Below are 25,354 nucleotides of genomic sequence, written 5' to 3'. Positions count from 1 at the left end.
GGAACCAGGGTAAAGAGCAGAGCTTTTAGGAACCCTCTTTAAGATCTGGAGGGCCCAGGATAGACATAACAAGTGCCCAGTCGGCGGTAACTCTTACCAGTGCCATCTGAAGCTGTGTCACCTTGGGGAAATAAGTGCACCTCTCAGGTCAAGCTTCAGGGTAGGCAACATGGAAAATAATTATAATGCCTGCCCCGCGACAGTGAGAAGATTCAATGAGCTGGTCCCATCAAACCTGAACCACAGGCAGCATGCAGCGAATACTGGCCATAAATTAGGAGGCATTCATTCAACAGATAACATTGGGCTCTGGTGCCCAACCTCCACCGGAGCATAGGACTCAGCAAGGGGCCAGAACCGCTGAAAGTTTTCTCCGAACAGAATGCCCGTCCTCCAATCCCAGTTCCACGTCCTAGCTGTGTGACCTTGGGCAAATTACTCAACTTCTCTGTGCCTCATCTGTCTTGTCCAAAAATGAAAATAACAATGACACCTAGGTCATGGCACAGGTAAAGGACGGAAGTGCCGGGAGCAGCAGGCGTGACAACCACGTGCACTCACTAAGCATTGGCGGTGATGAGTATCTCTGCTGCTGCTGTCCTGTGCTCTCCGGGCTGGGCCGCCTGTCAGCAAGCCCCCTGCAGCCAGGCCCCCTTCTGCAGCTCACAAACTTGGGAAGTGTCAGCTCCTGAGAGGCACCCCAAGTTCCCTGCAGAACAGAGGCTTCTGTGGCTTCCTCCCGGTCTGTTTCCCCAGCAGCTGGAGCACTTGGAAAAAAGCTCCCAGCCTGCTGGGCTTGTCAAAGCAGGGCCAACTTGACTGGAACCAGGTTCGGACGGTAATTGTGCGGTCATAAGAATTATTTTCTTTACATACTGCTATAGAAAGGGGAACGCCCTGCTCCTTTTTTTTTTTTTTAAAAAAAAAAAAAAACCTAAATGAAGACACCATCAAGGGTAAATGTGCTGCTGGAGTTTTTAATAAAAACATGATGGAGGAAAACATTCAAAGCGCAATAATCAGAAGCAATTTGCGTCGTGAGCAGAGATGTGTCATTCCCACCTTCCACCCCCTTGGCTGTGCTCCGTGCGCGGGATCGGCTTTGGGGTTGGCGACTTTAGACCTGTGGCAAAAATAATGAACAGCAGTGCGCTCGGAGATAGCCTGAAAAATATCCCGGGAAAGAAAAACATATGCCAAGGAGTGTGTTGTAAAAGTCATATTTCATGCCTGACTTTAGAGAATGTTAATAAGGATTAGAACCATACTCCAACAGAACAACTATCAGTCAAGGCAAGGTAATTAATTCTGCTTCAGATCTCTGCTTGAGAAAATGAAAGCGGCAAGTGTTGTTTCACAGCGCAGAGACTCCGTCGCACAGAACGACCCAAGAACTTCCAAAGCTGCGTCCTGATCCCGGCTGAAAGGAACCTGGCCGCTGCGCTGCTCTGTCACCCTGTAGACTTGGGGGATCTTTTCCAAATCATAACACTACCAAACTTTTTTTTTTAATTTCAGGATTGGCTAATAAATATGATTAAGATAACACATCCCAAACCACATGTCCTCAGCTTGGCCTCCAACATGTGGAGGACAGATGTGTCTTCCATGTACAGATGACCCAGCTGGCTGCTCCCCCGAGGTAGGGACTCTGGAAGGTGGAGCCCCGAGAGGTCCCCCCACCCACGGCCCCCTCACCCCCTCTCGCTGCAGAGAGGAAGGTCCAAGCCCAGGGTGCTTGGGAGTCAGACATCAGAAGGATGAAGGGATGATGGGATGTGGCCCTGTGCTCACCTGGCCCTTGTCCCTCAATGTCCTAATTTAGAAGAGAAAATTCCCAAACCCGCATGTCCCATCAGAAAAGCTCCCAAAATATTTCATCATGGAGGCTTACCTATTACCCCCTCTCAGGAACCACAATTGAAGGACCAAGAATTCTCTTCTCCGTGACCTCAGTCCAGGGAGGACAGAATAGGCCAGAGTGGGAGAGGGTTCTAGAAAGAACTGTGGAGTTGCCAGATAGGAAACCCCTCATCGGGCAGTGGGCAGACTGGGGTTCCTGCCTCCATTCTGCTACAATGGACTGTGCTTTGGGGCAAGTCCTGGCCGCACCTGGGCCTCGTTTTCCCATGAAGGATCTTGAGGAGCCTTCAGCTGGGCCATTCTAAAGCAGCGGCTGGTGCGCTGGCGGGTGTGGCCCTGCGGACCCTCGCTGGGGTCACTGAAGAGGGTTCTTGGGTGCCATGGAGAAAGCCGGGACCTGAGGATGAGGCCCCAGAGGCCTGGGCCTGTTGGCATCAGCAGCCAGCAGGGCTCCAGCTCTAGGAAGAGGGGCAGCAGGCTCAGAGGCCAATGGAGGCACTGAGGCCAAAGGTAGGAGTGAGCTGTCTCCTTATCATTCCCTTGGGCGAGGAGCGAGAAAGGAGAAGAGCCCCTCCGTTAGCCCAGGCCAGGCGGCAGGGCTCCAGTACGCAGGGAGGGGAAGGCTCCCACCAAGTGGTAGAATGGATGGGTGGATGAATGAATGAATGAATGAATGAATGAATGAGAGAGGGCGCGGGGGCTCCCCTAACCCAGCAGAGCAGGCAGGCTGAAGGCTGGAGCCTCTTGAGAAGAACAAGGCTATTGAGGGCCCCTGGGGGAGGGGCGCTATGACCAGGATGAGCCCAGCTGCCTCCTGGTCAGGGCTGGGGTAGACAAGGCCACTTGGCAGCGGCTGGAGGGTCTCCTTCCCACCCGTCGGGCTCCGAGGCTGCCAGGGCAGACCAGAGGGTCAGGCTCCTCCTGAGCTGGAGGGGCGCAGACCTCAGTGGAGGAACTCGGTGCCTGGCCTCCTGGCCTCCCCCTTCAGCTGTGGCCAACTGGGCATTGACTGCTGTGGTCCGGCCCCTTCTACTCAGGCCTCGGTCTCCCCTGAAGACCCCAGCTCTCTCCCTGCCCAGGAGCCCGGGCTGGCGGGCAGACGCTGCGAGCCCTGGCCGGCAGGGCTGATATGAACCATCTGCGTTGTCTTAGGCCGCCCCTCTGCCCACTGTCCCTCTGAACTCGGCCGGTTCCCGCGGGCCGTTTGATGCCTCGCAGGGTCACAGACCCCCGCACACAAATCACCGCCGCGGGGCTGGGGGTGGGGCGGAGGCGCTGAAACCTAATCCGCAAAGTTTGCTCCGCCGCAGGCTCGCCCCTTCCCTTGCTCACTGCCCCCCCCCCCTTTCCAAACAAGGCTTATTTTTCTTGCCCAAAAAACAAAGTTGGTATCAAGTGTTTCGAGGGAGAAAGTCTCTCCCCCGCCCTTGGCCTGGGAGGCAGGACCCGGGCTGTTGGCTGAGCCCGGGACTGCAGAGGGGGCTCCGGGAGAGGAGAGGACAGGACGGGCGGGAGGTGAGCTCCAGATCCCGGCCCATGGGCCGTCCCCTTCCCAGCTCTGGTCTGTCCCTGGCCAGGGTCTCTGACTCTACCCTTTCCCCCGAGCTGTCCTCCGCCCAAGTCGGGCTCCCTCCATAGGGGCTCTGGGTCCCGGTGCGGCCAGAGATGGAAGCATCACTTCCTGCCCCTTCTCCCTCCCCATAAAACAGCCCTTGCCTGTCGCTTTTACGAGGTGACACCCAGCTCTCAGCCCGATTCTCCCCGCGCTGGAGCTGGGGCTCGAGAGGGAGGAGACTGCGCGCAGCCAGGCGTCTCCAGAGCACTCCCAGGGCGCACCGGGGTCCCTGGCGGCTGCCCCCCAGCACAGCCCCAAGCCCAAGAGCTTTCCATGCCGGCCAAGGAGCCGAGTGTATCCGAGGCGAATCCCCCCGAAGTACCCGCTCCGGCCCCGCTGATTCTGGGCCTTCTGTCTAAGACCCTAGAAGCCAGCCCCGTAGTGGCCAACCTGGCCCTTCGGAGAGGCGCAAAGCGGAGGTGTGGGGACGCATTTGCTGAGTGTTGGTTTTGCTTTTGGTTTTTTTCAGCCGGTGCAGCGACCCGGAACCGCGCGCGGCTGCTTCTCCGAAGCCCCGGGTTTCCCGCTGCGCCTGGAGGCGAACGCCTGCGGCTAAAGCCCGCTCCCGCAGCGACCTCTGCGCTGGCTGGGGTCGTTGACGTCCCTGCCCGCAGCCTGGCTCGGGCAAGGAGGCTACGTCGAGGGGCCGGGCGGCGCACCCGGCTGGGTCTGCCGGCCTGGGCGCAGCAGGAAAGGTCTGACACTGGGGGACCAGGGTAGCGAAAGCGGTGGCGGTGGTGAGAATAAAGGCGCCACGGCCGGCCAGCGGAGAAGCGGGTTTCCTGGGGGGTGGGGGGTGGGGGTTTGAACAAAGGAATTCACCCTCAGAAGAAACGGGCTGAGCGAGCAGCGGAAGGGTCAACCTCCCAGACTCGCAGGAGCACCAGCGTAGGAACATCGGTCCCGGCGATCCAGCAACATCTGCCCCGCGGACGACCCCAGCCGGGCATCTCCAAGGAGCCTCTTGATTTTTGTCAATCCCACTCCAAAGGGGATGGTGGGTGTGCACCCCCAGTCCTTCCTTTCCTGGGAAGAGGGAACAGAGCAGGCTGTGCTCTCCCTCACTGGACGCAAAATTTTAATTAATTAATTAATTAATTAATTAAAATAAATTCCCCCCCCCAACCAGAATCCTCTGTTGGTGGGGCCGTTGCCCCCATTTCCCAGAAGCTGACCATTGAGGCTCCCGCAGAGCAACCCCTTCTCCCACCCCTGCTGCAATGCTTGACCGGCTCGGGAGACCCCTACGCCGGGGCGAAAGGGCCGGAGCCCCCTCCTCCTGCCCTCGGAAGGGGTGGAGGGGACACGGTTGTAAGGTGCTCGCCTTCTTTTCTCTGCTTGACATGAATAAGGGGATTAGGACGGCAAGTTTCCGTCGCTCGCTCGGCGGGACAAAGGGCCCCGCGGTTTGAGCGGCGCAGCCTCTGATTAAACGACAGAGCCCTGTCACTCAGCACCCTCCTAGGTACTTGTGTTCGTGACATAATCTTATTAGAAGATAAAACCGGTGAAATCCTTTTCATAATGAAAAGTTACATTTAATGGCCGGACTCGCCCCCCACCCCACCCCGACCCTGCCCGCCTGCCCCCCCTCCCCCCGTTGCTGTTGGATATGGCTGGCCTGTAATTGGCATTTAAAAGCACCAAGTCCGGGAGAAAAAACGGGGTTTAGGTTTTTGTAATCCCCCTAAACTGTCTTTGTTCGAAATCTCCACAGATACAAGTCTGTTAAGAGTAAATATTTGTGGATTGGTACGACCACGTTCTCCCCCTGCAAACCAAATCTGAAAAAATTCCGCCCTCCCGCCGCGCCGGGGCCGGGGCTCGGCCGGGCGCAGGGGGTGGGGGCTGGGGGCGCGAGGCTCCGCACCCAGAACTCCGCTTTCCGGCCGCCTGGCCGCCTCCAGGAGCCGAGGGACTTTGCACATTTCTCAGGCGGGAAAAAGGTCTTAGCCTCTTTTTTCAATTTTCTGTTCCCTCAATAAACAAACCTCCCGAACTCGCCGCTTTTGGGCCTGCCCGAGGGGGTCGGCGGGAGGGCTTGGGGAGGGGCGCCGGCTTTGCTCCATTCCGAACGAAAATGCGAACCCCTTCCGCTAGGCTCACTCACTCCCTTTCAGGAGGTGTAAGTGGCTCCGAGGGGACTCGCTCCTCCTACGCTGTGGGAGGCCCCACCCGCAGGACGCCCCAAGTCCAGCCCAGGAGAACCCCCGGGGCCGCCAAGGGCCCCCGCAACGCGGAGGAGCACGAAGGCTGCCGCGGGGCCCCGGACTCCCGGCTCCAGCCCAGCCGGGCCCGGGATCGGGTTCCTTCATAAATCAGCGGCCGGGTGAAAGGGCTGCGCTTTAGAAAGGGCAGCACCGTGTGCGCGTATTAGAGCGCGCGGTTCCCAAATCCGGGCTAAACCCCTGGTGACACCGAAATTCATCAACCGCTGCAGGCGCCCGCGGCTTGGCTGAGGGGCCCGGGAGCCTCGGAGCCCTTGCACCGCACTGTCCCCTCGGGGGAAAGAAGACCAAGGGGCAGGACCTCTCGGAGAGGTGGGCCTGGAGGAGGGCGCGGGTGGAGGCCGCTGAGAGCCGCCTCTGCCCGCACGCACGCCAGGGCCTGGAAGGAAGCTCTCCCGCCGGGAGAAAGGCAGTTATTCTAACCTTTTCCCTACTCTGGCAAAGGCTACCCCTACAGGGCATTCTGGCGCAAAGAGGGCGCTGACCCCTACCCCAACCCTCCCAGCCCTTGGACAGCTATCCCCCCACACCCTCCAGGTTGGGCACTCTAGGGAGGATCCCAACTGTTCAGAGCGGAAATCTGGGCCTTGGGGAAAGCCAGGACATGAGGATTTAGGGATGCGACCGGCTCTGAGAGTTGGTCTTTCCTGGGGGGTGGGGGCGGGGCGGGGGGGGGATCTGCTACAGAGTAACTGTGGACCTGGGGAAGTTAGTAACTCCTTAGCCTCGGTTTCTCACCTACACGTGGAGCTAGAGCGATAAAGGTCAATACACATCACAGGCACTCAACAAAGGCCAAGTCCTTTTCCTTCTGGACGCACTCCTGTGGGCGGCTCCTGTGGGGGTCAGGAAGGCTCCGCTCCCCCGAGTTCACATCTACACTGGCCACGTTCAAGAGTCTGTTGGAGAAAAACGAGACCTACGTGCCTCAGTAGTACTGGAGGGCAGTCCACGCACTGCCTGCCTCCAAGGACCAGTTTGTGACAGCCAGCCTCTCCCCATTCCCTTTCCAAGGGAACCTTTCGAAACACAGGCCCCAGGCCTGGCTGGGGAGCAGGAGGGTGGGCGAGGTCCCTCAGGGCAGCCTGTCTTGGAGGCCCCACTCTAGGCCTCCCACGCAAGGTAGACAATGCATTCCTGCCAGGCAGGGCGTCTCCGGCTCACTTCCCTGGCAGGCGGGCAGGAAGGAAACATACATTGACTGGATGCCCAATGCAGGCTGGCACCTTTGCGTCTGTTTCACTTTATCCTCAGAGACTTGCTCACTTTATCCTGTGAGATGGACATGATCACCCCTATTTCAGAGAGGAGAAAACTGAGGCTCCAGGAGAGCCATCCGCTCTTCCCTAAAGGCCACTGGACTGTGTCCCTGGGAGCCAGTGCGGGTCTCCATCCCTGACCTGCCATTGCAATCCTGCTCTTTCCTTTGAGAAAAATGTGCCCCACGGAGGGGGACCTCCATTCCGAGGAGGTGTCCGCAGAGCACGTTAGTCCTCTCCATCCCCGCAGGCTCTGGCAGCTCCAGGCCTGGGCGGGCTCCCACACCCTGACAGCCCAGTAACTATGGCAATTCAGGAGTCACATGACAAGGCACCGCGTCCCCGAGGAAAGTAGGAGGCAGGAGAAGGGGAACTGCAGTCACACCCGCTCCAGCTTGTCCCGGCCCAGTGCCGCTCCTCCTCTCCCATCACTGCTGCTGCAGCGCGGGGCAGAGGCACCCGGGGCGGGGAGGAGGCTGGCAGCGCTGTGTCCTTGCTTGCATGCTCACCCAGCTCTCTGCATCTACCCCGCAGCTCTGCGTGCTCCCCACTTCCGCCAGCCCTGGGGGGCACCTCTGTTACTCTGGGAAGCCCTCAAAACCCTCCCCGGCTTGCAACCGCCTCGCAGTTCCCAGGGAAACCTCTTACAGCACAGGCCGGCCAGGAAGCAAATGTCTTTGTTTCTCCTGGAACTGGACTCCAGGAACCGGGTTTTTCCTCCAGCGACACTTCCCCCAGTTCACCAAGTGCGGGGCCAGCCAGGTGCTCTGCCATCAGCCAGCACTCTGGGTCCAGGCCTGTCTGAGCCCGGCTCCCGATGGAGACAAAGCCCCCCTGCACTCACACATCCTCCGGACCCCACACTGCCCCTAACCCCCTTCAGGGCCCCAGGGTCCACCGGGCAGGTCCAGCAGCTGCCAGTCAAGAAGCTGAACAGAGATGGATAGAATATTGCCCCGGGAATAACAAAGGAAGGGCCCACGCAGACATTTATTTGTACTGGTCAGGAGAAGCAAAGGTACAGGGCAGCAAGGAAGTGCTGTCAGCCAGGCCTGAAACCCAAGAAAGTTGCCATTCCGAGCACAGTGGCCCCTTATACCCACCACTGCACCACGCAGCAGTAGTTAAAGCAAACACAGGCCCTTCACTGCCCCGTCAGTTACACCTTCCCCCCAAAATTACACAAACTTTGAAAGATTTTTTGGAGAGAAGATGGATGCTTCAGGAGACTTGAGGTCAAGGCTAGGCTGTTTAAAGTATATTATTAACAAATAAACATTTACTGCAAAAAAAAAAAAAAAGGAGAAAAACCCTATAGGCCACCGGGGAACCAAATCATGTTGCTTTTGGCTTCAAATGACAGGAGACATTTTATGACATGAATGGAGAACTCCAGCCGGTCGATGAAATGGCAAACGTCTGCCACTTTGCTTCCTCTGCCTTGTGAATCAACTTTTTCAAATATGGTTTTCAGCCTGGCCCTCCCCTCACGACCACTGCCTCTTCACCCTGACTGCAGGGGCAATAAATATATACAATTTTGGTTTTGCTCTTAGCTGCCATCAGCACAGAATCTAGGGGTTGGAGAGGGCTGGGTCAGTTAGAGAGCCAAGGGCCTCAGGTCCTCCCGCACCCCCCATTGACTGACAGCTCGCCCAGGCTCCTCCAACGAGCTGCCCATCCCTCTCTTCCTCCCTCCCCCAAAGCTGAAGCCTGACTGTGGTGTCCAACAAATTGGGAGTTATAACTCATGTCGTTGAGGGGATCCTCCAGTCCTCAGCCTAACTAATGCCAAAGTAGGACCTGGTGGCTCTCCCCCGCCCCCTTCTTGTTTTAAAAACCTCACAGCCACCGGAGAGAGGAAGGTCTCTGCGGAGGTACTGCCTTCCCATCATGGACCAAAAAACCTCCCTGGGATGGAGGATCCTCTGACCGCCTGGCCTGGTGTCTCACCTTTTAAATCTCCTCTTCTTTTTGAAAATCGCACAGACCCCTGGATCTCTCCTCCGTACACCCCCTCTCCTGAATCCCACTCCCCAGCCTCAGAGATGTTGGCTGAGCTTTATTTTCTGTCACGTGAATCACAAAAACAACAAGCATGACCATTTTTTAAAAATATGAAATAATAATATTGAATATGCTTTTCCAAGCTAGACCCCGGAGATTCCAGTTGTTCCCCAGTGGAAAGGTCTTTGCTCTGGTCCAACGTCCACCCACCACAGCGCCCAGGGAGAAACTGGCCAGCACGCCAGCCAGCCCCACCCAGCTGCCTGCCCTTCCTGATGGTGCCCAGTTGGCATCTGTTTTCACCCCGACTATCAGAAGTTTTTCTGCCTCCCTGGAGGTGCGGGAGAGGATACAGGATTCCATGGAATACAGGGCAATCACTGAAGCCCCCCACCCCCGCAGGTGCCCTGTGTAATCCTCACACCTCCCTAGGAAATGACATCACGCCCCCTAGTTTGCGGGTGGAGAACCCAGGGCTCAGAGGTGGGCAGCCCCCTGGCTCAGATCATACAGTGCCCAGTGCTGGGGTTGGGGGTGAACCCAGGTCTGCCTCAGAGTCTAAAGCTCTTTTCATCAGAACCCCACAGTGTCCCAGGCAAAGGGACCCGTTTCCCCAGCGGTGCCCCCCACCCCAATCTTCCCTGCAAGCCCCGGATTCCAGCAGCACTTTCCCGTGGGCAGTTCGGTGTAGGTCCTTGAAGATGAGGCATTCCCCGCCATGCTGATGGTGGGAATAGTAACAACAATAATTTCCAGGCAACAAGATGCCAGGCCCTCTGGGGCACATTATCTCCAATCCTTATAAGAATCCTTTCCCCCAGGTGGGCATGTCCCCATTTTACAGAGGAGGCTCAGGGAGGTGCCAGGGCAGTGTGGCCCTTAGCCTGGCGCCAGTGGGCAGGGAGGGAGGGAGAGAGGGAGCTGAGGGTCACCAATCACATACCCCAGAGGAGATCCTCACAGCCCGCTTCCCCCACTCGAGAGAGGGGAAAAAAAAGCGGCAAACAAATTAGGCTACGCCAGCCCAGAGCCTGGGGAATACAGGGTGAGCCAGGAGTCAGCTGTGAATAATGCCTCCGTTCAGCAGCAGACGACTGCAGCCTCTCGAAGGCCTTTGCTTCCCCTTCCGCCTGCAGCCAAGGTGCTGGGGTTAAAAGGAGAGGTGCCCTCCCAGGGGCCACAGGGGCCGGTCCCCAGGCTTTGGGCTGGCGGAGTGAGCCCTGCAGCGCTCAGATCCCCAAGGAGGCCTTTCATAAGGCAAAGCGCTGGCCTTCCTTCCAAGGAGATCCATTTCCAGGACAGGCCCTTACCCCCGGCTGGGGGCAGGGTGTCTGCAGCCCTGAATGAGTGGGGGACTATGTCAGCTGGAGTACCCACCGGCGGAGGGGTCCTGCTGGGAACTGGCACCCTGCAGGACGGCCCCGGGAGGCCTTGCGCGCTGGGAAACGCAGCAGCAGCCAGAAAGGACTGGGGCCGACTCTGCTCTTCCCTGCCCCGCACCCGGCTCTGCCGCTGCCGCTGCCGGTGCTGCGAGGGGAGGTGAGCCTCCCAGGAAGGCCTTTCCCGGTGTAAACACTTCCCAGGAAAGGAATGCGCTGGGAAGAGTGGGGCTGGGCCACTGGAGCTTCACGCAGCCAGCTGGGGTAAATTAAAAAAAAAATCACCCGGGGACTCAGACGGCTTTTGTGAAACTCAATCAAAACCTCGCTGCCCCCCTCCTGCCGAGGTTGGCGCATCCTACCTGGGCAGGCGAGCCCGCAGGGACCCTCCCGGGCTCAGCGGGGCCCTGTAACTGCGGCGGGGAGGCGAGGGAGCCCGGGCAGGCCCTGCTGGCTGAAGGGCGCCCAGCCCCGGAGGCCGAGGTGGGCGCGCGGCGGGCGGGAGTCCCGCGTCTTTCTGCGCACGCAGGCTCCCGCTGGCACCGAGATCCACCGACGGATCTCGGGTCCCCAGACCTGGGAGCTGTCTTACAAGCGATTAGACTCCATTTTGTGACAGATTTTTGGACTCTCCCGCCAACCCTCCCCCCTCCCGGGGCCTCCTCCAGGAATTCGCCACCTCCTCAGGATAGAAACCCTTTCCAGAAGGCAAGAAAAGAGTTACATAATTCTGCGTGGCCAAGCTGCCAAGGAAAAAAATGGGGGGCGCTATGCTGTCATTTTCTCATGTGTTCTCGGGTGGAGGAAGGAGAGGGGTTCCTGATCGGGGGTTTGGAGGCGCATCTCCTCCCGGTTTCTAGCTGGATTTTCTGTCCGCAGGGCTCCGGCTGCCCAGCGGCCAGAGCCTCGGGAACAGGAGAACAATCGGATGCTTTTGTTTTTTTTCCTTTTATAAGCAGGACCTCTCCCCCCAAAAAACACACAGGAGAAAAAGGAGACTTTCAAGTTATGCATGAAAATGCCAAATGCCGCGGGGCCCCGCTCTTTCTGCCCGTGCTGGGCGTGCCGTGGATTTTTATCAAATGCTATTAAATTCGCCCGAGTGTCGATTAATTACCCCCGTGGTGCGTAAAATAACGCTGCTCTTCTGGGTGTTCAGGAGCTTTGAAGACAAGTCGAGTGGAGGAAAAGAGCTTAAGGAAAATAGCCACTTCTTTCTAAGCACCGAGCCCCGCTGCTCCTCACCGGGAGGGAGGACACGTTTCCCTAAAGTTGCAGGGGGGGGGGTGCTCACTTCCCAACGCGGCTGACGCACAGACCAGACAAACCCGAGAAGGCACGTTTGTGTGCCCACTTGCCCGGATCCTCGTCTGAAAGCATTTACGCACAGATGCAATAAATATGCCTCTGTGATCCTCAAAGAAAAAAAAAATAAATCGTGAAATATGTTTTTATTGTGAAAAGAACATTGCTTCCCCGTGAGCCCCTGCCTGCCTGGCTGCGCTGCCGAAGCGAGACCCGTGCCCGGGAATCCGTCCCCAGGAGTGTCTTGCTAACAAGCCTTCCTCAGCCCCCAAACAGCCCACCTAATGGGCATCGCTGGAAGAAAGAGGGGGCGAGAGAGGAGGAGGCACCTTGAGGGGATGGATGGTGCCCACCTGGAGGCTGCTGCCCTGCTGAACCCAGACTGAGATTCGCCCCATTCCAAAACTGATTTGCAAGCACACCCCGACGGCACTGGAGAAGAAAGATCTCAGGCGCCCTTTTCCTTTTTAAAACAAATACACGTTTGACAAAGCCGGCGCAAATGTTCAATTGTTTTGTAAAACGAGGGGGTTGGTCACTCCGCCCGAAGGGGGAACATCCAGATCAGATTTTGTGACTTCACAGTCCTGTGCTCTGCAGAACCAGGGGTACCCTCTCCTTCTTTTAAAAAGAAGCTCCCTAATCGGTTGGGGGGAGGAGGGGAGGAGTGGGGGTAGAAGGAGCAGCTTTGCACGAGAGGTTGGAGAGGTTTTACCCATGTTCCCATATATAAAAAATGTCCAGAAACCTGCCCAAATGACTCGGAGGCCCATTTGCAGCTTCCCGAGCCTCCTGCCCCCAGGTGTGCAGTGGTCCAGGCCGGTGGCTGAGCGGAGTGGGAAGTGGCACTGCCCGAGCCTAGCTGGGGTTGGGCAGGCAGAGCAAGTGAGGGCCGCAGGGAGGCAGGCCGTGGGTGGGCTGGAGACTGGCGAGCCTTGCCGAGGGGCTGCTCCCAGGCCAGCCCAAAGCCGCCAACCGCATTTACCCGAAACCACTTTCCCCGTTTTATTTGCTGCCCTGTGCCTGCCTGTGGCTGAGCTGACGGGTGGCCTCACCTTCTGCTGGGGCTAGAATCCCATCAGTCCAGGGCACGACGCAAGAGGGGTCCTCGGCATTGTGCCTCACCGGGGGTGCTCCAGACAGAGTGGGAGGCCTCGGCTGGGCTCTGGGGCCAGTGGAAGAGCTGGCTCTCTGAATCTGGCTCCAGCTCCTGCCCGAGAGCTGCCAGCCGACAAGAAGAGCAGGGCACAAAAGCAGCTCTTGCTAGGCCCCCAGACCAGGGAGCACAGCCAGAGCAGGCCCTAGGATGGGGCTCAGCCAGAGCCTTTCGGAGTCGGAGCCGATGCCCTCTGGAGGGCTCTGACTTCAGCCAAGTAGTTGGAGGGGCAGGCCAGCCACTCCGGGGCTCATCAGGGCCTGGGTTAGAGACAGTCTCTGCACAGAGCAGGTAGGCTTTCCCCAGAGCACACGCAGCCCCTCTGAGCCCCACACCACCGAGCAGCCTACCCACCCTGCAGCCCCGCTGGAAAGAGTGTTCCAGGCCTCACTAGAAAGTTGTCGCAGGCACCCACTTGCCTCTGCGACGCTGCCCTGGGGATCCTCACACCCCTCTTTTGGCTGTTGCGCCTCTCTGCCTCCCTCTCAATCTTACTGCCAGGCACAAAACCCAAACGGAAGGGGGGGAAAAGCCACATCTCTTATCTGTCCCAAGCCCCTTGCCAGACAAATCCACAGTCTCAGCTAAAAACAAAAGTCAGCAGGTAGAGCTCAACCCACAGCCTCTGGCCTCAACCCCTGGAGCTGCACCAGGGCAGAGCAGGCTGATTCGGGCAGTTCCCCACCCCCATGGGGAGCCCCAGATTGCGGTTTGCCACCTCTTGAGGTCCTCTTCCTAGACACCTTCTCCAACCAACGAAAATTATAAGTGCACGATTCCCACATGGAACGGTTCTGGGGACGATGGACATCCTTTTCTCTCCATCGGGGACTAAAAATCAGCAGGGCTCATGGCAGGAAGCGGGTATGGGGGGCTGCTCAGGCCGCTCAGCACCCCTGCACCCCACCTCCTTGCTCCAGGAATCCCAAACCTCCACACTCGCTGCCTTTGGCCCGGAGAAGCACATCGCTAGGGCCTCGCTCCCTAAAGCACTGCTTTCGTTTACAAATCAATTCTTGGTCCCCAGTTCAGGCCTCCCAGGACCGTGGCATCTATCCCCCAGTCGGCCCAGGGCCTTGTCCTGCACCCCAACTCAGCGGTCCAGCGCTGGTTTTCCGGACAAAGGACGGCAACTAGGAGCTGCCGGAGGCTGCCGGAGGCTCCCGGCCACCCCACCAGTGCCGGCCCGGCTGGGATGGTTCGCCCCTGCGGGAGACGCGCAGCCCGCGGAGCCCTCGGAGTTGATGGGCCCAGCGGCGCACAGAGCCCAGCCGGCGGCAGGGGGGACGCGGGCCCGGCCTGGCAGTGGGGGCGGCCGGGCTCGGGTGCCGGGCGGCGGGGAAGGAGGGGGACGAGAGGCGCTTACTGTTGGTAGTCTTGTTTGCAGTACAGTTTCCGATCCCGGAAGTAGCAGCTGGTGGTGAGGGCTTGCTGACACGCCGCGCACTGCAAACACTCCTCGTGCCAGGACGACTCGTTGACTCGCATCAGGAAGCGGTCGGAGATGGGCCGCTGGCAGCCCTCGCAGACGGCGGGATGCGGGCAGTCGGAGCCTGCAGCGCACAGGACGAGAGCCGGGCCGTCAGCGCCGACCAGCCCGACCCCAGCGTCCCGGCCGCTGGGTACCCGCAGCCCCGGCGCAAAGGGCGAGGGCAGCCCGGGAGCGCCGCCCGCCGCCAGCGCTCTCCGGGCCGCCGCGCAAGGGCCGGCGGCAGCCTCAGCTATTCATCCTGATCCGCAGACTCGGGCGCGGAGTGTCCGCAGGCCTCGAGGCTTGGCTGGGCGCTGCGCTCTACCCTTCTCCGGAGATCCAGCGCTTGGGGATTAACACGTATGAGAACGAGCGCGGCGCGGGGTAGCCGGGTGGGACCCACACAGGCGAGGTGAGGCTGGGGGCTCGCTGGCTTATACGCCCCACAGTGGCATTCGTGGTCTTCTGTCCCCAATTTCCCCCAAATCACAGATTTGGGAGGCTCGGGAGACACTGTTCTTTTAGAAGCTCCGCTCCCCAGATGACCTGGCACTACTTTCGAGCTTGCCAAGGTGACTACTTGTGTCCTCCATCACCCCTGCCACCCACCTCCTACCTCCCGTCCAGAGTGGCATCTCTAGATTCAAGGCCCGATGAAGACGGAGGTGGGGTGGGGTGGGGGCTGGAGCTGCCTGTCCTCCCTCCTCCTAGGTGAGGTCCCTGCATACCTGTCCCCGCAGGACGCCTGTCTAGCTTGCGGCCCCTCCAGTATCACTCAGGAGTGTTCTGTGTGCCCCCACACTCCCACGTCCTGCAAACCATTTCCTTTAGCAGTTGGCCTAGACGCCTGCTTCCACCTCGGGACGAGGCCCCTGTCTCCTGCCGTGACCACTGGGGCGTCCCGACCCCGCACTCACCCAGCAGCACCCCCAGAGTGGCGGGTCCCGGGCGCAGGGCGTGCTCCTCCATCTTGATGCCGTCCAACATCTTGGCGCAGTCCGTCTGCCCGCGGGGGAAGCACCTTTCCAGCGACTCGGGACCTGTTGCTATATCCATGGGACGCAGGGCGCGCTGCGGGCCCCGCCGGCCAGGGTGCTCGCCCACCCGCCCGCCCGCCCGCTCGCCGCCGCCGCCGCCGCCGCCGCCGCGTCCCCGAAGCCGGGGAGGCGCGGCTCCCGCGGGGTTGGGGCTGCGGCTGGGGCCGCCGGTTGCCCCCGGCGAGCGTGCAGCGGCGACGCGCTGGCCCCGGGCCCCGGCGTCGTGCTGGCGGGCCGGGGCGGCTGCAGTCCGCGCCGCGCTCTCCCGGGCACTCGCAGCCACGCGCGCCGGCTCTTCTGTCACCTGCTTGTCAGCCCCGGAGCTGGGCTGCGGCCGCGGCTGCAGACGGAGCCGCGGGGAGGAGACGGCGGCGGCGGCGGCGGTGGCGGCGGCGGGCGGGGGAGGGGGCGGGGGTGTAGGGGCGGCCCCGCGGGCGGGGGGGGGGGCGCGCGGGCTGCGCAGCGGGGTCCCGGGCGGGGCGCAGCGGGCCGCGGGGCTCCCGGCGCGCTCCCCGCACTACTCCAGTGCCATGGTGCGCCCGAGGAGCCGCTCGGTTTAGAGCTGGGGCTGGCGGCGGAGGGATATTCCGGCCGGGAGCCGCCTCACCCCTCCTCAAACTTCCTGACATTTGAACTCATTGGCGCGCCTCGTATCCCTGCGCCGGGATGAGCCGGCGACTCCACGTCAAATAGTGCCGCCGCCGCTCCCCCGCCCCCTGCGGGAGGGCTCCCCGCGCCCCCAGCTTGCGCCCCGCGTGGCACCCGGCCCCGAGCGCGGGCTCGGGGGCCCTGGCTCGGCCAAACGCCCCGTTGGTCCCTCTCAGAAGTTTGGCTTGTCCTGGAAACAAATCCTTCTGCCCCACCCCTTTGAAAAATTGATTTGGGAGTTGGGGAATGAAGGCTTTCTTTTTTCTTCCATGCCTTCTTCATTATTAATATTTTGTAAAGCTCCAGCGCTAAGAGGAGTGGCCCCGAACGAGGCCAGACTGCGCGGACGGCGGGGAGCGCTGCAGCTCCAGGGGACGGCGCCGTCCGGGGACCCCGACTGTCGGCCGAGGTAGGTCGCACCGGGCTGAGTTCGCGTCCCCAGGCGGCGGCGCCTTCCCGGGGCCGGTTTGATCCGCAGAGAGGGCTGGCTGCCGGGATTGAGGGAGGGGACCGGCGGGAGGAAAGGGGACCCTGGCCCAGGGTGGGCCCCGATTCTGGGATGAGGGTCCGGGGAGCCTTCCGACGTGGCAGAGATCGGGTGGAGGGGTGAGCGAAGACCGCGGAGGGGCCCCAGAATTAAGAATGGGGGACATTGGACAGGAGAGGAAGGCGAGGCCGGGGTTCAGGCGACGGAAAGTTTAGAGGACGATTCGGCCTGGGAAAGGGGGTCCCCAGGTAGGGTTGAGGGGGGCAATGGATGAGAACCTGGCCTCGCAGGATTTGGAGTGAGGAGCACGGGTGGGGGTGGTGGCCCCAGGTCGGGGACTGAAAGTCCGACACGGTGTGTACGTCGCCGCGGGGTGGAAACCCGCCTGGCGCTGGGCGAGGCGACCTTTGGCGGTGAGGCACCCGGCGGGAGTCCGTAGGCCGCGCCCGGCAGGGGCAGCGCGTGGAGGGGCTGGGTAAAGTGGATCGCGGCCCCGGGGAGCGAAAGGCTCCGAGACCGAGCGGCCAACCCCGTCCGGCGCCCGCGCGGCCTGGCACCGCAGGACCTGGACCGCGCTAGGTGCGCAGGCCGCTGCGGCTCAGGGCGCCGCGCCGGGACCCGCTGCGTCTTCGGCCCCCGGGTCCCCACGGAGGCGCGGCTCGCGCGGGGGCAGGGGTTGGGGGCGATGCGGCCCTGGGGCAGGCGCGGGTTGACCCCGCGAGCTGGGCCGGGGCCCCTCCCGGAGCGGAGCAGCGGCGCGGAGCGCGGTGAAGGCGGAGGGCACGGGGGGCGGGTCCCCTGACCCCGCTGGAGGCGAGAGGGCGGATCGGATTTGGAGCTCAAGGGAGGCTTGGTCAGAAGTGGCCCCCTGGGCCGTGGGGCCCCGCGGAGGGGCCCGGCTTTGTGGAGGATTAGGGCCTCCAGCCCCACCCCAGTACCTGCGTGTGTGTCGGTGGGCATCTGTGTGTGTCTGAGTGTCCATGCGCCCTCCTCGGAGGCTCTTGCGTACGTGTGCACCGTGTTTCTGTGCTCCTGCGCCTTAGTGGGCCTCGAAAGTGTGATTCTGTGAATGTGTATCCGACTCCCCTGCGTGTGTGTGTGTGTGTGTGTGTGTGTGTGTGTGTCTTAGGGCCCTTCCGTGCCTCGGTACCACCCGTGGTTTTGTAGGTCGTTATGTGTGTCCCTGTGTCTGTGTCACTTCGTGCGGGCACATATGTCTTTGTGTGTCATCTCTCAGCCTCTGCATTGTGTCTGGGGCCCTTTTCTGTATGTGTGCCGTCGTGTCACCGTTGTGTGTCTCTGTGTGTCTCCGAGTTCCTGAGTGATTCTGTGAGCTCCGTGTCCCAGAGTTTGGGGTGTGTGTGTATGGCTCTCTGTCTCCGTGAATTTCTCCTTTTTGTGTGTGTCTGTACCCAAGACGGTGGATGAGTGGATGCAGAGTTTTGCTCACACGCCCTTGATCCTCGGCCCTTGAAAGAAAACCCCAGACCTTGGGCTCCGGAGCTTGGGCCATGGCTGCCTTCTCCGGGCGTTTGGGGCGGGGGCGGCCGCTGCCGGGAGGAGCGGGCGGCCGGGCGGCGCACAGCCGGGCGCAGGGCTCGCGGACCGATCGGGCATACTCTGCCCTCTGCCGGCAGCGCCGCGTCCCTGCACCTGCTGTCGGTTGCCGAGGCGGGCAGGGTCGGGGGAGGGCGGGGGGGGGGGGGGTCGTGTTCCAGGCCCAGAACCTTACCTTCTTCAGAGCGCACGTGGGAATCCTTTCCCGTCACAGGCCCTGGTGACCACCCCAGACTCCAGCATCCGGGGAGAGCGTTCCATCTTCCTCCCCCTGTCCCCCATCCCCCCTTCCCTGTGCCTGGCCTCTTCCTCTCCACATTTCTCTCTGTCTGCAGAATGGGGGGCCCCTGTGGCCAGGCCTCTTAGACTTCGCTGACCCTCGGGGCCATGCGTCAAGCGCTGGGTGGGGGCTGCCAGCTGTGTCCACAGCCACAACCCCAGGGCACCAGTTGGCTTGGGCTGCCCCGATTGGATGCTGGTGGCTGGTCTGTCCTGGGGCGCACAGATTTTTGGCAGGTCCCCCGTGCCTTTGCCCGCATCACAGCCCACACCACCAGAGCAGACACTGGGAGGGCCAAGGGTGGGGGCTCGGAGCCACGAGAGGCTGCCGAGGTGCGTGGCGCGACTTGGGTGAGGGCTACTTAGTGCACAAACCTGGAGTCCCCGCTCTCCGTCTTCCCTGCTCACTGCCACTCACCCTGTAGATGCTGTTCCTGCCCTTTGTCCCTGCACCGCCTCACGCATTCCCCCAGCTGGGAGGCCCCGGTCGCTTTCATGCACAATTGCAACTCCTGCACTTCCAAACCTCTCGCCCTGCTGAAGTGACTGACCGGATGGTAGAACGGGGCCAGGGCCCAAGTCGGACACAGCCATCCAGTGGGCAGCGAGCCGGTGCCTTGTTCTGCCCGACAGCAGCCTGGTGAACCGGTGCCGCGGATAGGCCCGCGCGATCCTGGGCCCTCGACGCGGGCGCTCTGGTGGATCCCGGATTCTCACTGGCTCGGACTCAGCAGCAGAAAAAGCTTCATATTTTCTCCACCTACGGGAACACCTGTTGGCTGTGCAAATCGCTGGGGAAGAAGCAAAACCGGAGAGGGAAGCTCTAGGTTGGGTGTCTGGGCTTCCCAAATCCTATGGATACCCCGTCCTCACTGAGCCCTCCCCAACCCCATTGCTCCTCTCCTCAGGACCTCGCACTGCCCGCCCCCTCCCGCCCAAGCCAGAGCTACAGCCGGGTGCATCCCCTCCCCTGCCCCCTACCCCCTTTCCCGGAGCTGACTGACCGGAGCCTCCCAGTTTACAACCCCAGGAGGAGGCAGGATCCTGGGCAGGGCTGGGGGGGTGGGGGCAGAGGCATGAAAGTGTGGAGGAGGAGCTACACGGTGCAGGGTTCTACCCTGCTGGGGAGCCACTCGGATCCATGGGAGTCAGCCAGACTGGACCTGAGCCGACCCCAGCCACAGGCAGGGGTGGGGAGCTGCTATTCCGGGAGGCAGCCCCTGGAGGCAGGAGCCCTGGGAACTCGCGAGGTTGAGCTGATGGCGCTGACAAAGGTCCCCATGCTCCCCTCCCCAGACCCAAGGGTGCTTAGCCCAGGACAGGTGGGTCAGAGGCTCAGCTCCTTCTCAGCCAGCAAAGAGATGGCTGTGTGTGATAAGCAACCTGTCACCTTCCACAGCCCAGAGAAAAGTGTCTACAGTCTTGTGCTTTAGGAGAACGCGGGGACTCTGAGTTGGGTGGAGGTCCAAAGAGAGGAGTGACTGGGGGGAGGCCCAAGCTGTGGGCCCTCTGACTCAGGGCTGGGATCAGGTTCTGGGATCAGGTTCTCTCCCTCCTGGGGTTTACTAGGCTGATGGCAGAGGTGGGGAGGGGGGATAGGATGTTAGGTGGAGTTTGCTGGTGAGGGGCAGTGTGTGCGACTGTGTGTCCTGTGACTGCAGCTCTGTGCAGTGTGGCGGACTGCCCAGCCCCAGCCAAGTCCCTCTGCTCCCTGCAGCTCAGCCCCACCCTCAACCAGCGGGTGGGGTCTCTGGCCAAGACCCATGACTTTGCAGCACAAGGTCTGGGTCATTAGTCATGAGATTCCTCCCTGGTGGGTCAGGAGACCAGGCTCCCTTAGCTCTAAAGGGTCTGTCAGCCCAGGACCGGTGCTTAGGGAGGGACAGGGCCCTGGCCAGGTGGCTCAGGGCTGAGGTCTTCCACGGGCCCAGCAGGGGTTAGGAGTGGTCAACAGCAGGCCACTAGGAGTCACCCAGATCTGGTTCCGGATCTGGCTGTGGGACCTCAGGAAAGGCCTGCTCTCTCTCTGTGCACCTCAGCTTCCTCATCTGTAAAATGGGCATAAGGACAGCATTTATCCCAGCAGGCTGTGGAGAGGACAGAATGCAAGTGCTCTCCAAAGTGCCTGGCACATAGTGGGGTGTATAAGTATTTGGTAAGTTATTGGATGAAAGAGAGTCCCCAGGACTGGGGAACCCACAGCGCCTCCTCCATCCTGAGCTCACAGAGAAACAGACCACACTCTTCAGGGCAGTTGAGACTCAGATCCTGGCATCTGTGGGCTGGGCACAGGAGACCACCTCCTCCCCCAGGCAGTGCCCAGACTGCCAGCATGGACAGCTGGTGGAGACCGGGGCCAGGGCTACCCAAGCCGGAAGGGTTCAGCCCATTGCATCAAAACCAACTGTGGGACTCTCAAGGTGCTGTTACTATTTATTTTTTCAAAGGCACTTTCCTCTTACCAAATGGACAGGCTGGGTTATTTCAGCAGCCCATCTAACACCAGGGGCTTCCCTGGGGGCGGACTTGAGCCAGAACAAAGAGACAACCGAGGACTGTATTTGGAACCAAAAAAAAAAAAAAAAAAAAAAGCGCGCCCCATTAGGACACGAAGAATAACTCACAGAAAGACATTTTATATGAATTGGACACAAATTCACAAACGCAAGGAAGTTCCTTGGCCTCCCCGGGAAGGGTCCAGGCTGGGGTGGGCGGGAGGGGCCTGGGTGTGATGCGGGCCCAGCGCCCATTCTATTTGATCTTTATCTTCAATCCACTTCAAAACGCTGGGTTCCAGTGGCGTTGGGGTTCGCCCCTTCCTGTAATTATTTGGTGTCTAGTAAAGGTTTTATGAGTGTCTGTGCAAATGAATGCATTCGATATGCGTTTGTTTTGGCTAGCGCCGCTTTCTATAGGAGGCGTGCGTGTCGTGTGTTGGCCTCAGAAAGGAAAGGATGAGAGTGAAAATAAAAATAAAACCAAGCTATCGGGACCCGACAGACGGGCAGAGCGGGGGCTGTTCCACTTCGGACCACCCCCCTCTGATGGTGCCTGTTGGGTTTGCAGCCTTGAGGTTTGCTGCGTGGAATTGTGGGCTGGGAGGCGGGCTCAGTGAATTCCAGGTTCTAGGAAGGCTTTTTGGAAACAAAACTCTGCTGCCTTTTTAAAAAATATATTTTTTTATTGATTTCAGAGAAGAAGCGGGGGGGGGGGGGAGAGAGAGAGAGCGAGAGAGAGAGAGAAACATCAATGATGAGAGAGAATCATTGATAGGCTGCCTCCTGCATGCCCCCTACTGAGGATGGAGTCCGCAACCCGGGCATGTGCCCTTGACTGGAATCGAACCTGGGACCCTTCAGTCCACAAACTGACGCTCTATCCACTGAGCCAAGCCAGCGAGGGCCAGAACTCTGCTGCCTCTGATTGCCGTCCTCTGGGCATTCTTGGTGAAGTGAAATGAGTAATCGATAAGGGTGAGGTTTGGGGGCATCACTCCATCATGTAAGTGGCAGGGTGTGCCTGCTTCTCTCGAATTGGAGCTCAGGAGTAGCTGGCTGGGAGATGGGTGCCAGAGATGTGGCTCCCAACCCTCTCCAACAGGGCAGCGGGGTGGGCAGGAGGGGTGTTCCTTCCGTGTGGTTTGGGAAACGGGTGCTCCGTCAGGGTGAGGAGCCCGTGCAGGGTGTCGGGCCGGGAGTGCCCCGCCCATCTCAGGTCCCCTCCTGTGCCTGGGCCACTGCCTGCAGGACGGTTTGGTTTGGCGCATGCTCGCCGTCTCTTCCCCTAGCACTGCAGTCTCGATTTGTTTATTCTAAAATCATTTCAGCATTTTTATTGAAGTATAATATATATAGAGAGAGACGTGCACAAAGCATGAAGTTACTCCATGCCCCCCACACCTGGATCAAAAGAGAGCATGTTTGCCCGGCTGGCATGTCTCAGTGGTTGAGTGTTGACCTATGAACCAGGAGGTCATGGTTCGATTCCTGGTCAGGGCACATGCCTGGGTTGCAGGCTTGATCCCCAGTGTGGGGCGTGCAGGAGGCAGCCGATCAATGATTCTCTCTCATCATTGATGTTTCTCTCTCTCTCTCCCTCTCCCTTCCTCTCTGAAATCAATAATAAAATCTTTTTTTTTTTTTTTTTAAAGAGAGAGAGCATTTCTGGCTCCCGGAGTTTCTCCTCCTGCTCTCCCGGCACTAACTGCCCAGTCTTCCGCCAGGAAACCACGAACCTGGTTTCTGTCACCAGACAGAAGCTTTGCTTGGTTTTGAATTTTACATCAGTGGAGTCCTGCAGTATATACTCCTTACCATAAGTTATTCATGAGATTTTGCATGGAAATATGGCTTTTTTTCCTGAAAAATTATAGACCTGATATTCTTAGACCCTCATCAAGCAGGGTGTGAATAATCTCAGGCTCAATTGTGCCCTCACCCACCTCCCAATTGACCCCCATGCTCCCACCCCAGACCTGACACTTGCCCTCTTCAATTTGCCAGGGGGTGTTTGTGTTGGTAACTCCTGTTGTAAACCTGCACCTCTCCCCCGCCTCAGTCCCTCCCCAAGAGGAATCACTGTAGGTCCTGAGGAAGCACACCCAGAATCTTCTCTCATCCCGGTCCCTCCATCTGCCTCGAGTATCCTCTGAGGTATAAATCCTGAGACTTTTTAACAGGCGAAGAAATCAGTACCTCAGAGAGGTGAAGCCACTTACCCAGGGTCACACAGCATATGCGTCAGATCCCGAGTTCAAACCTAGATCAGCCAGACTCCAAACCCCAGGCTCCTCCCCACATGGCATCTCCAGTCAACCAGGCCAAGGCATGAACAACGCCCTCCCCCCTCCGCCTTCTTCCAGCAGGGAGGAAGCTGGACTTTTTCCAAAGGAAAGGCTGGGAAACAAAACCCAAAACAGAAAACAGGGCAGGGATGGCTCCGAGGCCCCAAAGCCTCACCTAGGGTGATGCAAGTCTAGTCTGGGATGCGCTGGTCTGGGCTGGTGTGACTTCCCAGATGCACCGGGGGCGGGTGGCATATGCCATTCACTGATGTGCAAGTGCTCCGATGGGGTATTCCTGAATGCTCCCAATGCACCTTTGAAGGAGGCATTATTACAGAGCTCCACTTTACAGACGAGAAAACTGAGGTTCAGGTAGGTCAAATGTATGGCCTTAGACCCGTGGTCGGCAAACTGCGGCTCGCGAGCCACATGCGGCTCTTTGGCCCCTTGAGTGTGGCTCTTCCACAAATTCCACGGCCTGGGCGAGTCTATTTTGAAGAAGTGGCGTTAGAAGAAGTTTAAGTGTAAAAAATTTGGCTCTCAAAAGAAATTTCAATCGTTGTACTGTTGATGTTTGGCTCTGTTGACTGATGAGTTTGCCGACCACGGCCTTAGACCACCAGTGTGTGAGTGGCCAGGCTGGGTTTTGAACACATTCCGTGTGACTTCAGTGCCTTTGCCCTGTGCACAGTGGCCCTTTCTTCCCTTGGTTTGCCCTTTGGTCTGAGCCACCTGCACCCTCCTGCTGTGACGGAGGTGCAGCCAGGGACTGCCTCTTGGGTGCTGAGAGATTCTGGAGTCTGCCTTGTGGCTTAGTGTCAGAAACCACATGGTGGTTCTCGGGGTCTCAGTTTCTTCATCTGGAATATGGGGATGATATCACTACTTTCTATTACTACGTGGGGGTTCAACTAGGTCTGTGGGCTTTTGAAGCTGAAATTGGGAGTGACCGGTTAGAGGGGGCACAAGGGTCACTGGAGATGCAAAGGTCTTGAAGCATGTATGGCTGGGTCAGAGCAGGGGCATGGCCACAGGTGTGGGAAGGAGTCTGACCACAGGGCATTGGGGGACTAGATAAGGGGCGTGGACTTGAACCTGAGGGCAGTGGGGGGCCACAGGAGCATTTAAAGAGTGTGTGTGCCACAGCCAAGTTTGTTTTTTAGGAAGATCTCTCTGGCTGTGGCGAGGGGCGAGACCAGAGGCAGGAGGCCAAGTGAGAGGCCACTGGGTTTCAATATCCCTTTTGTATGGAATGGGGTTGGGCGGTCCTGGGAGCAGACCTTATCCTCTAATTTCCCATAGAGGTTGTGTTTCCAGATTCAGGGTTTCAGGTTACACAGAGTTATTCTTTCTGGAATGTGTCCCCCGAGCAACCCCACTGGACTCTCCTTGGAAGGAGGGGCTCCTCTGAATGTGAGATGCACATTTATGCCCGAAAGCGGAGCATCCCAGCCCCGGGGCTCGGCAGGGTCTGTCCCCGAAACAGCCCAGCAACCCGCAGATGGAGCAGCACTCAAGAGGTGGGGCAGGCTGCAAACATCAATAACAGCAATAATAGTAATGATGCTAATAATTAACCTTTATTGACGACTTACTCTGCCAGGCCCTCTGTAAAGCCTCCAACCTCTGTGATCTCCCGGAATCCCAAACCAGCCTGTGAAGTGGCTGCGGCGTGGGCTCCTGTGGCGCAGATGAGGAAAGTGAGGCTCTGAGCGGGGGAGTGCCGCGCTCGCTCCGAGTTCCTGAGTGTCAGAGCCAGGCCCGTAGCCACCGCCTCAGCCCGCATCCCTCCACCCTGGCTCCCACCTACACCTCATCCCTGTACCCTGGCTCCCACCTACACCTCAGCCTTCATCCCTGCACCCTGGCTCCCACCTACTCCTCAGCCCGCATCCCTGCACCCTGGCTCCCACCTACACCTCAGCCCTCATCCCTGCACCCTGGCTCCCACCTACACCTCAGCCTTCATCCCTGCACCCTGGCTCCCACCTACACCTCATCCCTGCACCCTGGCTCCCACCTACACCTCAGCCTGCATCCCTGCACCCTGGCTCCCACCTGCACCTCAGCCTTCATCCCTGCACCCTGGCTCCCACCTGCACCTCAGCCTTCATCCCTGCACCCTGGCTCCCACCTGCACCTCATCCCTGCACCCTGGCTCCCACCTACACCTCATCCCTGCACCCTGGCTCCCACCTACACATCAGCCTTCATCCCTGCACCCTGGCTCCCACCTGCACCTCAGCCTTCATCCCTGCACCCTGGCTCCCACCTGCACCT

The 25,354-nt window shown here is 59.6% G+C and overlaps 1 protein-coding gene across 2 annotated transcripts in view; it reads right to left on the bottom strand.

Annotated features, from left to right (window-relative positions):
- LMX1B (LIM homeobox transcription factor 1 beta) overlaps window positions 1-15,380 on the bottom strand; it is a 78,117-nt gene extending 62,737 nt beyond the window's left edge. For both annotated transcript variants that reach the window (XM_080668728.1, XM_080668729.1), the window contains exons 1-2: window positions 15,201-15,380; window positions 14,179-14,365 (exon numbers count right to left, since the gene is read on the bottom strand). In XM_080668728.1, coding sequence (XP_080524854.1) covers window positions 14,179-14,365; window positions 15,201-15,339 — 326 coding nt within the window. In that variant the 5' untranslated portion in view covers window positions 15,340-15,380. The remainder of the gene's footprint in view (window positions 1-14,178; window positions 14,366-15,200) is intronic.
- Between the last annotated feature and the right edge of the window lie 9,974 nt (window positions 15,381-25,354).

This window comes from Plecotus auritus, assembly GCF_963455305.1.
Source record: "Plecotus auritus genome assembly, chromosome: 5".
Taxonomy (NCBI): Eukaryota; Metazoa; Chordata; class Mammalia; order Chiroptera; family Vespertilionidae; genus Plecotus; species Plecotus auritus.
The sequence above is the reverse complement of the archived record's forward strand: the minus strand, read 5'-3'. Positions and strand labels throughout refer to the sequence as shown.